General features: G+C 41.6%; 2 protein-coding genes across 3 annotated transcripts in view; both read right to left on the bottom strand.

Annotated features, from left to right (window-relative positions):
• The window catches only part of Cnih4 (cornichon family AMPA receptor auxiliary protein 4), a 17,515-nt gene extending 6,425 nt beyond the window's left edge, over positions 1–11,090 (bottom strand). Inside the window, exons 1-3 of one of the 2 annotated variants that reach the window (XM_021197877.2) lie at positions 10,960–11,090; positions 7,145–7,213; positions 4,707–4,819 (exon numbers count right to left, since the gene is read on the bottom strand). In XM_021197877.2, the coding sequence (XP_021053536.1) occupies positions 4,707–4,819; positions 7,145–7,213; positions 10,960–11,028 (251 nt within the window). In that variant the 5' untranslated portion in view covers positions 11,029–11,090. The remainder of the gene's footprint in view (positions 1–4,706; positions 4,820–7,144; positions 7,214–10,959) is intronic. The other variant, XM_029539228.1, reaches the window with a different exon arrangement.
• On the bottom strand, positions 8,360–8,883 carry LOC110321569 (elongin-C). Its single transcript, XM_021197879.2, has one exon. The coding sequence runs from the start codon at positions 8,719–8,721 to the stop codon at positions 8,383–8,385; it is 339 nt and encodes a 112-aa protein (XP_021053538.1). The 5' UTR covers positions 8,722–8,883; the 3' UTR covers positions 8,360–8,382.
• Positions 11,091–14,995: the final 3,905 nt, after the last annotated feature.

Here is a 14,995-nt window from a genome sequence, read left to right as displayed (position 1 = left end):
CTTGGTAGACCAGGCTGGCCTCGAACTCAGAAATCCGCCTGCCTCTGCCTCCCGAGTGCTGGGATTAAAGGCATGCGCCACCACGCCCGGCGCTACACAGTTTCTTAATATCATTTCTTTGAATTGTAAAAGCCTCTTTAAGTTTCACATGTCCTAAACTGTCCCCCAAATCATACTGGTCTATCTGTACCTGGATAGAAGGTGCTTTTACTTGAATATTCAAATAATATCTCCAAATACTCTCAAAAAGATGTATAATTCAGAACCTATGTTATCTAGGAGTATAATTCAGAACCTATGTTATCTAAGTTCCTTGGTAGTCCTTCGGACTTTCTTCTTATGCAATTCTTAACTCTCTCACCTTTCACAGTCCACTGAGCTCTGTCATTGGTTCTCTACTACCCTTTATAGGCTGTCTCTTTTTCATTCCTACTAATACAACCCTGTTCCAACAACAGAATCTTTTCTCCATTCTCTGAACTGAATTGGTAATATCCTGGCCCTTCTCCATTCAATACCAGTGAATACTTCTCTGTTCAACACATACTACTTAGGAAAAAAATCTCAAAGAATTTATGTCATCTTGCTGCTTAAAAACATAAAATGTAGGCTGGAGATACAACTCAGTGGAACAGCTTTTCCCAAGCTGAACAAAACCCTGAACTCAGCTGGCTGTGGTGGGCACACCTTAAATCCCAAAGTAATCAAGTGATGCTACAAGCTACACATCAACCTTGACATTCTAAGTGGCCAGTCAAAAAAAAGTCCATGCACTCATCTTTGTTGCAATATTTGATCACCATGTGAATCCTGAGATTGTGTATCTACTGGAAAAGCCTGTTTCTCGTTGTGGTGTGGCTCAGCCCTTAGCACACACCTTTACTCCCTCTGGCTGGGACACAGACACATCCTTAGTACACACCTTTAATCCCAAACAATAAAGATAACATTAGTTTGCAGAAGGAAGCACCCATGTTTGGAAGTGATAGCTAATTGAGTGGCAGACAAAATGATGAATCAGAGAAACATATGGCAGAATAGGATATGGCCAACTCTCGAGAGAGAGAAGAAAAAGGATCTACTTAAGAGCAGTGCAGAGAGTCAGCTCCACTGGGACAATTGCACAGAGACAGGCTGCAGAGAGAGAGAACAAGCTACAGGTGAAGACAGAAAAAGTCAGAGAGTGAAAAGGAGCCAGAAGATCAGAAAAGACTGTTATAGTCAGAGGTCAAGCAGAGCAACTCAGGAGAAGCCAAGAGAGAAGACAGATTGAATCATTCAGTTTAGAAAGGAGTTTGAGCCAGAACAAGAGTGGAGCCAGTCAGTAAGAGTTCAGAAAGAGCTAGAAAGGATGAGTTTATTCAGTAGTAAGTCTCAGAGGCTGAAAACATTCTAGGCCTAGATTAGATTACATGGAGGCTAGAAGCTTCCAGGACTGTGCTTAGGTTAGCAGACTGAGGCAGGAAGCCTTGGAGATATTAGTTCACTGGGATAAAAGTTACATTTTAACATCTTTATTATGTCTTCCTAGAATCTGTACATGTCTGTCGCTCAAGTAGACAGGGCCGAGGATGAAATCAGCCAGTAAAGTGCTTGTCTAGCACGCACAAAGCACTGGGTTTGGCCCGTGTTACATGGAGTGAGCATGCAGATATATGTCTGTTCTCTCAGGACGTAGAAGGTAGAGGTCAGAGACTCAAGACCATCCCTTATCTACTGTTTTGTTCTTTTCTTTTCTTTTCTTTTCTTTTCTTTTCTTTTCTTTTCTTCCTTCTTTTTTTTTTTCTAAAGATTTTTTATGAGTACAATGTCACTGTCTTCAGACACACCAGAAGAAGGCATCAGTTCTCATACAAATGGTTGTGAGCCACCATGTGGTTGCTAGGAATTGAATTCAGAACCTCTAGAAAAGCATTCAGTGCTCTTAACCACTGAGCCATCTCTCCAGCTCCCTCCTTTATCTACTGTGCTGGACAGTTTTATATTAACTTGATTGTCTTAGTTAGGAACTTGGGCAGGAAAGAGCTTGCTTGATGTACACTTCCAGTATCATAGTTCATCAAAAAAGGAAGTCTGGGAACGAACTCAAGCAGGGCAGGACCCTTGCTCCTCATGGCTTGCTCAGCCTGCTTACTTATAGAACCCTAGACCACCAGCCCAGGGGTGTATTTACCCAAAATGGGCTGGGTCCTCCCCTCATCAATCACTAATTAAGAAAATGGTCTTAAGAGGCTTGCCTGTCTACAGCCTGATCTTCTGTGTTGACAATCAAGATTAATGATCCCTAATGGTGGAGAGAGCCTTTAATCTCAGCACTCAGAAGGCCTATACAGACTGAGCTCTGAGTTCAAGGGTAGCCAAGGCTACACAAAGAAACCCTGTCCTTCAAAAAAATCAAACCCCAAATATCATCATCATCATCACCATCACCCCCCCACCACAGGAAATTTGTTTTAGAAATAGCCTAGGGAAATCACTCATAGACAAGCAGTTATATTTTGTTATTTAGTGAAGAATTGTAAAATAATATTTATTTATTTGCTTATGTGTGTGTATATATATGTGTTGTGTATGTATGTGTATATACATATACATATACACACACACACACATACATATATATATATATGTATGTGTGTGTGTGTGTGTCTGTGTGTGTGTGTGTCTGTGTGTGCATATATATGTCATGTGTGGATGCTCATGGAGGCCAGAAGAAAGTATCAGATTCCCCTGGAACTGGAATTATAGATTGTTTTGAGCCGCCATGTGGTATTAGGAACCAAACCTGGGTTTTATGTAAGAGCAGGCAATGATCCAATGCTCTTTTATTTTTTTCTTAAAGATTTATTTATTTTATGTATATGAATACACTATAGCTGTACAGATGGTTGTGAGCCTTCATGTGGTTGTTGGGAATTGTATTTAGGACCTCTGCTCAGTGGTCAACTCTGCTCTCTTACCCACTGAGCCGTCTTGCCAGTCCGAACCAGTGCTCTTAACCACTGAGCTATTTCTCCTGCCCTAGAATTATTTTTTATGTGATTGCCTTTCCTCCCCCACCCCCTCTCAGCTTTTATTTTGTTTATATTTAGACTTTTTTTGTTTTTTTTGTTTGTTTTCTTTTTTATTCTCTTTTTTTATATTTAGACTTTTATAAGGGCAAACCCACTCATTGGCTGATTGTCAAGTATGATGTTATAAAATACTGTTAGAATAAAAATGAGTCATGTGATGGCACACACCTTTAATCCCGCACTTGGGAGACAGGGGCAGGCAGACCTTTGTGTGTTTGAGGCCAGCCTGGTCTACATCGAGAGTTCTAGGACAAATTAGTAGCACACCTCTCTGAGTGTGTTTGTGAAGTTTCCGGAAGCACTTAGATCATGACAACTATGACCCAATCAATGGATTAATCCCTCAGTGCACTCATAATAGGAAGTCATTATTGGAAAGTAGTAAGACAACAGGTGGGGCCTGCACAGAAGTGTGTCGCTGGGGACTGTGCTGGGGCTGTGCCTCGCCCTGGTCCCTTCTATTTTCCTTTTCTCTGCTTTCAGTTGAGATGGAGAAGAAGCACCTCCTGGCTCAGGGCTCAGGTCCAAGCAACCATGAACTGAAAACTCTGACATAATAAGCTAAGAAATAATTGTTTTCCTTTAAACTGTTTCTACAAGGCATTTTGGTCACAGCCATGAGAAAAGTGACTAATACACTTCATAAACTAAAACAAAAACAAAAACCCTATTTTGTGTGTGTGTGTGTGTGTGTGTGTGTGTGTGTGTGTGTGTCTGTGTAGGAATGCAGAATGCTGAGCTTCTAAGTGCTGGACCTAAACTCCTACATCCATTACTGTACAGGAAGTGCTCCTAACCACTATCTAGATCCCTACTTCCTAAATTTTTTTTTTTTAAATCAAAACTTTAGTGTTAATCTTCACTGCAAAAACAAAGACCTAAAAATAAACAAACAAATAATCCCAAACATAATCTACCTACTTTGCAGGCACTAACATGCAGTTTTGTTTGATGTACTTCCAATATTATAGATATAAATAAAGGCCGTATTGTCTCAAACCTTTGATTATTCTTAGAAGAAAATGCTACTCAGGGCAATGAAAACATTTCACAAGTCTTTAGGCTTCACAACTAAACATTAGATTACTCTTATGCATGAGAGTTTTCTGCTTTACCTCAAGACTGAGCCATGCAAACTATCTGCCCAACATACCAAAGTGAAGAATAACTTATTCTGATTTCATAAAGTATTTTGTTCCTCTTTATTTAATCACTGGGTTGTTTTTGTGGGTAGACCTTGTTAATTATTTTCTTTTATCTACGGTTTTATGGAGCCTAAGATGGCTTCAAATTCACTAAATGGTCAAAGCTAGACTTAAGCTCTTGCTAACTCAACCTCCCAAATGCTGGGATTACAGGCACGGACCATCACGCCCAGTTGTTAATGGTTTCTTAAGAACCACTGTCAGGGGCTGGCGAGATGGCTCAGCGGTTAAGAGCACTGACTGCTCTTCTGAAGGTCCTGAGTTCAAACCCAGCAACCACATGGTGGCTCACAACTACCTGTAATGAGATCTGACGCCCTCTTCTGTTGCATCTGAAGTCAGCTACAGTGTACTTATGTATAATAATAAATAAATTAAAAAAAAAAAAAGAACCACTGTCAGAAAACAGTAAACAGACTATACTTACCTATATATATTCCACGTGGCAACAGGTAAGTTGAGAAGGAAGATGAACCAGTGCAACGAGACAAGCATCAACACAGTGACAATGGTGTGGCCGACCAACTCTGGTATCACCCACTACAATCCAAGAACAGAGCATTACATCGCTGACCTCTTTCCTGACTTAACATGACACTCAAGCCACATTGATGAATATACAGAGTTTTTATGTTAGACTCAGAAACCCCAGACAGGGCTATAACTTCTTACCCTAGGCAAATATATCAGGTAACAGTTCAACACTAAAGCAATTAAATTTTAGTTTTATTTCACCCTAAGCAAAGGCTTAGACTCTTTCACTAAGCAGCTCAGAATAACTAAGGAAAAAGCAGAGTATTAGTTACTTTCTATTCCAGTATCTATGCCAATATGTTAAAGCCTCCTGCTCTAAATGAGCACGACACATATCCATACACATGCCTTTTCCATTAAAATGTCAATCTGAAAGGAACAGCTCCCCCCCCCCAAACAATTTCCCCATGTCCAGAATCCTGAGGAAGCAAATGTTATGCAGGAAGATAAATTTTTTTTTTTTTAGGTTTTTCGAGACAGGGTTTCTCTGTGTAGCCCTGGCTGTCCTGGAACTCACTTTGTAGACCAGGCTGGCCTCGAACTCAGAAATCCGCCTGCCTCTGCCTCCCGAGTGCTGGGATTAAAGGCGTGCGCCACCACGCCCGGCTCGATAAAATTTTTTAAAATGTCCAGGTGTAGTAAGTGCCTGCAATACCAGCACTAGGAAGGCAGGGGAATCGTAGGAAGTCCAAGGCCAGCCAGGACTATCTAGTGAGACTCGGCCTCAAAACAACAAAGTAAGAATAGAAATTTTAAAACAGCGGGCTGGAGAGATGGTTTAGGGGTTAAAAGCACTTGTTACTCACAGAGGACTGAGTTTGTTTCCCAGTGTCCCAAGGGGTGGCCCACAACTGCCTGTCCTGGGACAAAACTGACACATCCTTTTCATCTTTTCCTAATTCATCTGTGGGAGAAACAGTGGAAGAGGTCTCGCTGGGAAACCCAGGCTGGCTTCAGGGCAAAACTCTTACCTCAGCCTCCTAAATCCTGGGATTACTGGCACTCACTACCATGTCCAGCATTTTACCATGTAGAAAATAATATTGAAGGGCTTACAGGTGTGTCTGAAAACTTAGTAACAGACAAAAAGAAAACTAAGGAAATAAAATATATGGCAACCGCCTCCCCCTTTCTGTTTCTTTTTCTTTCTTGTTTGCTCATTTGTTTGTTTTTGAGACAGGATTTCTCTGTGTAGACCAGGCTGGCCTTAAACTCAGAAAGATCTGCCTGCCTCTGCTTTCTGAGTGCTTGGAAGGTGTACAGCATCACTGCCTGGCTGAAATGTGACAATTAACACAAGGAGAGTAACAATAGGGAAGTAGGGGAAGGAGGAGGAAATAGCACTGTCTGCTCTGAGGCTCACAACAAGGACACATTTTTACAAGAGTAGATCATAATGACACAAAGGCTGGAACATCAACTTTCTCTGAAAACACAAAGAGAAACTAACAAGCCAGGCACAGGGCAGTGAGGGAGTGCCCAACAACCAACACCTCTTTGAACCTCTTGCTTTTCTGTTTTTTTTTTTTTTTTTTTTTCCAGTAGACTGAAGTTGTGGCATCACATGGGAACTGTTTTTTCAAGTCAAGCAAAAGGGCCCTTCAATATAGGTTTACACAAACTTTTTATCCAGAAAGCTTGTCTGCTCATCTCATAAAATGAGTCAGGAACAAATGTTTTCCCTGCATCTATCTCTTTTTTTTAAAAAAAAAAATTTATTTATTTAATGTATATGAGTACACTGCAGCTGTCTTCAGACACATCAGGAGAGGGCATCAGATCCCATTATAGAGGGTTGTGAGCCACCAAGTGGTTGCTGGGAATTGAACTCAGGACCTCTAGAAGAGCAGTCAGTGCTCTTAACCGCTGAGCCATCTCTCCAGCCCCCTCCCTGCATCTATCTTAAAATCCCCAACTTAGAGGATTTATAGCAACATAAAGTTCTTATTATAGTTAATATAAAATGGCCCTAAGACAAATTAATCAAGTCCACTTCTTTCCACAGACCACACAAGGAAGGCCTTCTTTCACTCAACAAAAGACAGACTGAACATTTTCTCACTGAGTGGGAGGTGACAGTATGGGCACAGAAAACAAGAACAACCAGCATGCACACAAGACAGCCAGGAACTTCCAGAGTGAAGAAACAAAATTTGAAGTCAGATCTAACTTTATGGCCTAAAATACTGGAAAACATAGCAGTTCTATCTAGGATATTACAATGAATACAAAAGTGCTAAAATTTTAAAAATGCAAATGTTGATTATCTATAATAAAACTTAATATGAAAAGAATTGGCATCAACCAAGAATGTGCAGAGAAATGTCTTACCTTGTTTAATTTTGAGCAACATGATCTGGCATTAATGTAATCACATTCTAAATCAGACAATGTAATGATCTGGTAATCGAGATAAGGAATTATATATACACAATGTTGGTGTTCATAAGGTATGTGTATATGCCCATGTATGTACCAGAGGTTGATATTGGCGATTTTCTTCTATTTCTTTCCACCTTAGCTCTTGGGACATCATCTCTGACTAAGACTGAAACTTGCTGTTTGACTAGACTGGCTGGCTAACAGGTCCTGGGATGCTTCTGTCTTCTTCTCTCCCAGTGCTGGGGATCAGAATTAAGTCCTCACCTGCACAGCAGGATGGCTTAGCTTACTGAGCCATCTGCCAAGCCTCAGGAACTACACTTTCTGATTATTTACGTTTCAGAAAGCAATTCTAGAACTCAGGAGATGAGTGGATTAGAAGTTCAAGCCCACCCTCACCTACATAGGAATCTGAATTTCAAGGCTATGATGGGATACTTAAAACAATGTCTCAAAAAAAAAAAAGGTAAAATTTAGTAAAAAAGTAAAATATTCTCAACCAAATATCTCCTACTCACCACTTCCCCACATACTCATAATCAGTCAATGCCAAAACAATTAACACTATAATTCAAATTCAGAAGACTCTCAACTCGACTGGTTTATCTTCCAATCTTTCTCATTTTCTTTTTTTTTCTTTTCTTTTTTTGTTTTTTTGCACTTAAAGAATGCTGCAGTTTATAAAAAAACACATAAGAAATTTCAACTCTTATTCTTTGAGTTACAAAAATCAAGGTTTGGCTAAGTTATAAACATGTTTTCCATGTAATTATTTGCATAACTCTAGTAATGTTCAGTGGCTTAAGATCAGAACTGGTTCTTAAAAATACACTAAAAACATAAAAAGCCCCTGTATTTACCTGTAGAATATATTCATTTACGTTTACATTCCAAGATTTGCTATATCAGTTATAATTTTAAAGATCACATCCAAAGGAGAAAGCAAACCATCTATAAACTGGCATTATTTATTTATTTATTTATTTGGCTTGTGAAATGTCCTTAATTTGTTGATGTAGCAAACAAATTTCAACTCTGCTATGCAAATGACAGAAGGAATCTGCTCAGCAATTAGCTTTAGAGTTCAATTTCATACAGGCAACATGCTATAAGTGAAAAAAATTACTAACTGAACTACAGGTATTAAATACTGAAAAAAATTAACAGTTTATTATAATTTATTTTATTTAACAATCTAGGAAGTTTGCAGTCATCAGCAGTTCCAGTGCAATTTCAGGTNCNANTGGGAATTCAGGAATTTCAGTAGAGCTGTTAGTATAGCGGACCTTGTAGGTAAAATACATGCACACTTTTGATAGCACATGTGAGGGGATCTCTCTAAAATTGACCTCATTGGTTTCATTCTTGGCAAACTGACCTGGGCCACTCAACATGGCCTTTATTGTTCCTGATGTTAATGCATGTTCTCTTTTTACAATAAATTCATGACCATCAGAAGATATTAATTTCACATACATAGCATCAGGGCCTTCACAGCCACCATAGGTTTTCTCCTCTCCATCCATGATGTTCTTATAAAATTCTATTTGAGCCCAGAGGAACTTTAGTATTTTCTAGCCAGTCCCGCAGCTACCGCAGCTGTAACCCCACATACTGCCATAGCCCCTATTCAGGCTCTCACTTTCAATCTACTCTGTAGATTCATCTTTCTAGTAAACTGCATTTTGAGCATTTAAAGAAACAGAATTATATGTTTTATCATATATAACAGATTTGAAATAATATATACATTGTAGAATGATAAAACCTAGTCAATCAAGATGTTTCCCTTCTCATGGTTACTTTGTGGTAAAATCAGTCTCCTTTCAGTCTTAGCATTTTTCACAAATGGGATACCTTGTTAACTGTTGTCACCAGATGAATGTATTTCCTCATTTTATCCATTCTGTGGAGGCACTCTACCACTGAGCCACACCCTCAGATCAACAAAAAAAAAAAAAAAAAAAAAAAAAAAAAATCTTGAACTTATTTCTAACAGAAATTGTGTTATCCTTGACCTAAAGTCATTTTGCTTATGTCAAAAGTTTGCAGCACTCACTATTGCTTGCAAGATGAAAAAGCCCCCCCCCCCTTTTTATCTAATCTAATTCCTCCTTTCCAATCTGATCTCTTGAGACAGACAACTTAAAGGAACCATGTACAGACAACTTAAAGGAACCATGCATGTACTCCTGATGATCTTTAACCATCACACAAAAATGAGCATGCCTGCCCTGCACCTTGCTCTGACCAGTGACTGCAGATATCTGTCCTCTTTCCCCTGTAGATTTCTTCACTATTCAAATTCCATACACTCCTATAGTCTACATGAAATCTACTCTGACCATTTCCCACCTACTCTCTGTAATGCTATTACTGCAACAATCCTACAACACTGTAAAATCCTGAATTCTCACCAAAATGTGCCCTGTGTAAGCCACTGTTCAACATTCCAGCTAACATGCACATATATACGTGATCTGTTATACACCAAGACTGTTTTAATGATCAAATATTCCAAACTGCAAAAATAATAAAAAATTGTTGTTGCATTTCTGTCAAACAGCTCTGGTCCCTTATATCATAAGCTAAATACCGGTCATCGGAACTTAGGTAAGAGATCTTGCCCTTTTATTCAGTTCCTCAAAGCTAATAAAACACAGGGCTCTTTGCATGAGAAATCATCAAAGTACGAACGGCTGCTAGATCACTGCAATTGGGCAGCCACTGGATGTTGGACACAAATCCTCACTGTGTATATTTAGGAAATAAATATCTACAATCCTAAAGAAATTCAAAGCAGGTAAGATACAGCACTGGGCAAGATTCGTAGTTCCAAATTTTGTTCCTTCCTATTAAAACAAACTGTCGTCAGTTCACCATAAAAGCGGGAAATATATTCTGTGCTGCCATTCCAGAGCAGCACAGTGCCAACAAAAAGTTCAATTCGATCAGAAAAGAGGACATGATTTCATAGAAAAAGGGGCAGCAGCCACAGGTCCTAAAGCACTTTACTAGTCATATTTAATCACTTCAAGCGGCCTGTGCATTACACTTCTGCATTTACAGCAGCGTACTGAAACAAAGACTATCATCCCCCAAGGACTGAGAGCACTGAAGCCACACAACTACTACAGTGCTAGGCTGATGAGCACCTTATACTAGTCTGGAAAATACTGTTTGAAGCCTGTAACAGAAACAACTATAGAAAATACTGAATTTTAACACGGATAAGATATATAAAAAAAGTTTAGAAGCTGGGGATTAATCACATGTAGTTACTGAGTTTACAGATCGTTCACTGCCGAAGGCAACCAGAAACACTTTGTGGATGCTTCTGCAGTAAGTCCTTTCAAAAACTCTAAAGAACTGCACGTGAAGGAAACAGCACATCGTCGGTTCTTGGAATGAGTCATCTCCTGGGTGTGGGGAGTCCCCAGAAGGGCAGACACCCACGAGGACAAAGGGGCAAGGGTGCTGCCGGGGACCAGAGAAGGTGGCAATGCCTCCGGCCGGCCGGCTACGCCCGGAACGGCTTTGCTCTCTCGGGCCCCCCTGGCGGCCCAGGCAGGCGGAGAGGAGGTAGGGGGAACCCGCTCAGGCCCGCCCGAGGCGCAGCGAGGCTCCTCCGCTCGCGACCCGGGCCCGCGCCGCCGCCCCCTCACCCCAACCTGCCAGCGCCCGCCGGGCCCACCCTCCGCCCATTGCCCCGGCGGTAGCCCTGGGAACGAGCGGCGGCCGCGGCCCGCTTCGACCAAGGATACAAAGTAGACAGAGAGGAAGATGAGCGCGCAACAGTCGAGGAGCGAGAAGAGGAACACCGCCGCCTCCATCCTCCGCCGCGGCTCCTCCCGTCAAACCAGCTCCGGGCCGCGCCGCCCGGATAGGCGGCATGCCGGGAGTTGTGGTCCAGAAATGCCACCTCCGCGACGCGATGCATGATGGGAAATGAAGTTCACTAGTGCGCAGGGAGCGTAGGAGGAGTTGGACCTCACCCTCATTTAGTATCCACTGCAAGTTACTCACCGTGTATGAATTTTTCTGTCTTTCTTTTACTTTCTACCCATCCTTCCTTGCCTAACATTGTTGGTTTCTGTGGAATGCGCTTTGTATGTGTGTGATACGATCTTGCTCTGTAGCCCAGACTGGCCTCTAACTTGGGTCTCTTTAGCATTGGGATTATTGGCATAGGTCTCCGCACATGGCTGCTGTAATGTCTGTTCTCTACCCACCTGCATTCTATAACCTTTCATCTCAAATACAAAGCCACTGAGATCTGCTCTTCAGTTCCTGACCTGTTTCTCTAGCACTTACCCAGTTGCTTGCCAATTCTTGATTACAGCAAGCTTTCTCATCTCTGAATTTGAAGAATTTTACAGAATCCAGTTATCAACCTTTTTTAAAAGAGAGAGGCAGGGCTGGAGAGATGGTTCAGTGGTTAAGAGCATGGTGGCTCACAACCATCCGTAATGAGATCTGACGGCCTCTTCTGGTGCATCTGGAGACAGCTACAGTATACTTAGATATAATAATAAATAAATTTAAAAAAAAAAGAAGAGAGACAAATAATTTTTACTACACCCCTACTATAGACCAAGAGCTACTGTACACGTCAAGTGCAGAAATGAACAGAGCAAACAACTGCTCTGGTGGGTAAAAAGGCAATAAAGTAACAACTAAATATTCAAAACAGAATTTAGGTGGGTGATAAGCCTTTGAAAGCCAATTTCGGCAGCCATTCACTCACTCATCCATTTATTTAACTTTCATTTTAAATTTAAAGCACCTAGTGTATGTCAGGTAGTGTTCTAGGTCTTAAGAGACACACCAGAGAGGGAAGGTACTCACAAGCCTGCACCTTGCATAGTAAGTGTGGGGGAGATAGAAAAAAACCACAGAAATTCAAAGCAGCCCCAAGTACTCTGAAGGGCACGAAGAAACACCTGAACCCCAGCTGAGAGCAGGCTGAGGATCTCACACAGCAATCAAACAACAGTGCTGGAAGATTTACAAGGGAGCAGAGAGGCCCAAGACAGTAGACGCTTGCTGTGTTTAAAAAGGAAAAAAAGAAGCCAGGCGTGGTGGCGCAAGCCTTTAATCCCAGCACTGTGGACGCAGAGGCAGGTGGATTTGAGTTCGAGGCCAGCCTGGTCCACAGAGTGAGTTCCAGGACAGCCAGGGCTACACAGAGAAACCCTGTCTCGAAAAACCAAAAAAAAAAAAAAAANAAAAAAAAAAAAGGAGGGGGTGGGGTGTGTGCTGGAGGTTTGGCTCCGTGGTTTAGAACACTATCTGCTCCTGAAGAGGCCCTGGATTCCATTCCCAGCATCTGGATGGCACCTCACAACTGTCTGTAATTCCATTTCCAGGGGATCCAGCACCCTTTTTATCACCACACTGGGCCTATCCTATGTTCCTTAGATGGTCTTTTATCCTGAGAAAATGTAATAGTTCACACCATAATTAACCACAATTATTTTGTTTATTTGTTTTCATTTTTTAATGTATGAGTGCTCTACCTGCACGTATGTCTGCATGCCAGAATCGGGCATCAAATCCCAATATAGATGATTCTGAGCCACTATGTGGTTGCTTGGAATTGACCTCAGGACTCTGAAACCACTCTTAACTCTTAACCACTTAGCCATCTCTACAGCAACCTCCCCCCAAACCCCCCGCTAACCACAATTATTAAATTACCATTTCCCATTATGATGAATTTTATCTTAATTCTACCTAAAACTCAAAAGCATTGTTGCAATGTCAAATACTGGGAAATGTAACATCAGGCTTTTCCACCTGCACACAAGCTCCCCAAGATAATGACTTGAGACTTAATGTTTCCGCTTATTCTTTACCCAATTATTTTATTCTAAGTCCCACTACATGATTGCTTACCTCTCTTCAGAGTTATGCAACCATCTCCTTCAGCATTCGGGCATATTTCCCTTGCCTAACTATTTCCCAGAATTCCATTGCCCTTTGCCGGATGTCCCATCTTCTAATCCTGCCTCAGCTCATTGGCCATAGGCTTTTTACTGACAGGTGATGTTTCTGGACAGTACATAAAGATTTCCTCTACAGGGAATCAAAATTTATGAGAAGGAAATGATCAGCATAAAAAGTCAGCAGGCCAGGTATTGTTACAGACATTTGATTATTGTACTTAGAAAATCTAACTGTTAGCAAAATCTAAAAGTTTAGATATTGGTTTGTCTCATGCAGTTAGGTGTGTCCTGAAGAGGTGCAGCTTGGGTGTGCCTCTAAAAGCTCCGCAGATAAGAGTGCTAAAGGGAAAGTTCCCGCCCATTTTGAGGCAAGCTGCTTGGAGAGAGGTCTTGTGTTCTTTGCTCTATGACCTGAGACAGAGTCAGCTGGGGAGCCTTGCTTTGCAGGATACTTCATTGAGGGGTGAACCCCAAGAGATGGTGAACTGTTTCTAATTGTGGTCTGGCCCTGCCTTTGATCTCTGAGATTTCTGTTTACTGTACTTGTGGTGTGGCCCTGCCCTAGCACACACCTTTAATCCAAGAGCTAAATGAAGTTAAGCCTAGGTCCAGAGGCAGAGCAAGCAAGCAGCTGAAAATGTGTGAACTCTAAGTAAACAGAAAGGAAGGGCTTTGAGTAGAAGGATACCTAAGACAGTGTGGAGAGGGATAAAAATGCTTTCCTTCTGAGAGATCAGCAGAGTAGGAAGGTCAGCTGGGTACTTTCTCTGCCTCTCTGAGCTAGCAGGCTTCCAGCACAGCATCTGGCTCCTGAATCTTGTCTGCTGAGATTTTTGCTTTTGTTTGCTTTTAAAGAGATTTTTTTTTTTTTAAACAACACCCTTGGCCCCGACTGAATTGTCTTGGGGCCACCCACCCCTGCCCCTCACGACAGTGACACACGGTTCAGCCTGCCAAGGGTATAAGGGAGGAGCTAGAGACTTCTTTTATAAGCCATTGGACCTTGGATAGAGCTCCCTTTTATCTTGAAAGAGCTTTTATGGAAGGAGCTCTGGTTAAGAGAGAGGAATTTTCTCATTGCACTTTCATGAACAACAGAGAAGCAGCTGGCCAGACACAGGAAAAACAGTATTCTAGCAAAGAGAGCTAAGGAGCACTCTTGGGTTTGGAGGAACCCAAGAGTAATGTAGACTACCTTTGTAGAATGACACAGATAAAGATTAGTAGTTTAGTTGTAGGATCAGGTTTGTAAATAGATTTTTGTATATAGTAAAGAAAATAGAGTTACCTATCTGAGCCAACAGGTTTTTTGTTTTGTTTTGTTTTGGTTTTTTGAGACAGTATTTCTCTGTTTAGCCCTGGCTGTCTTAGAACTCACTCTGTAGACCAGGCTGGCCTCGAACTCAGAAATCTACCTGCCTCTGCCTCCTGAGTGCTGGGATTAAAGCGTGTGCTACCAACACCCGGCTGAGCCAGCAGATTTTTAACTCAGTTTTTGAATCCCATGTCTAGACTCATTAGTATAAATACTAGCTTTGAAACATTACAAGTTATGATGGCGCTTGCCTGTAATCCTAGCACTCGGGAGGAATAAGCATGTGGTTCTCTAAACTCAAAACCATCCTGGCACCCTGGTCTACAGAGTGGATTCTAGGCCAGGCAGGACTACATAGCTAGACACTGTCTCAAACCAGGCAGTGGTGGCGCACGCCTTTAATCCCAGCACTCGGGAGGCAGAGGCAGGCGGATTTCTGAGTTCGAGGCCAGTCTGGTCTACAGAGTGAGTTCCAGGACAGCCAGGGCTACACAGAGAAACCCTGTCTCGAAAAACCAAAAATAAATAAATAAATAA

The sequence above is a fragment of the Mus pahari genome, chromosome 5, assembly GCF_900095145.1.
Source record: "Mus pahari chromosome 5, PAHARI_EIJ_v1.1, whole genome shotgun sequence".
Classification (NCBI taxonomy): Eukaryota; Metazoa; Chordata; class Mammalia; order Rodentia; family Muridae; genus Mus; species Mus pahari.
The sequence above is the reverse complement of the archived record's forward strand: the minus strand, read 5'-3'. Positions and strand labels throughout refer to the sequence as shown.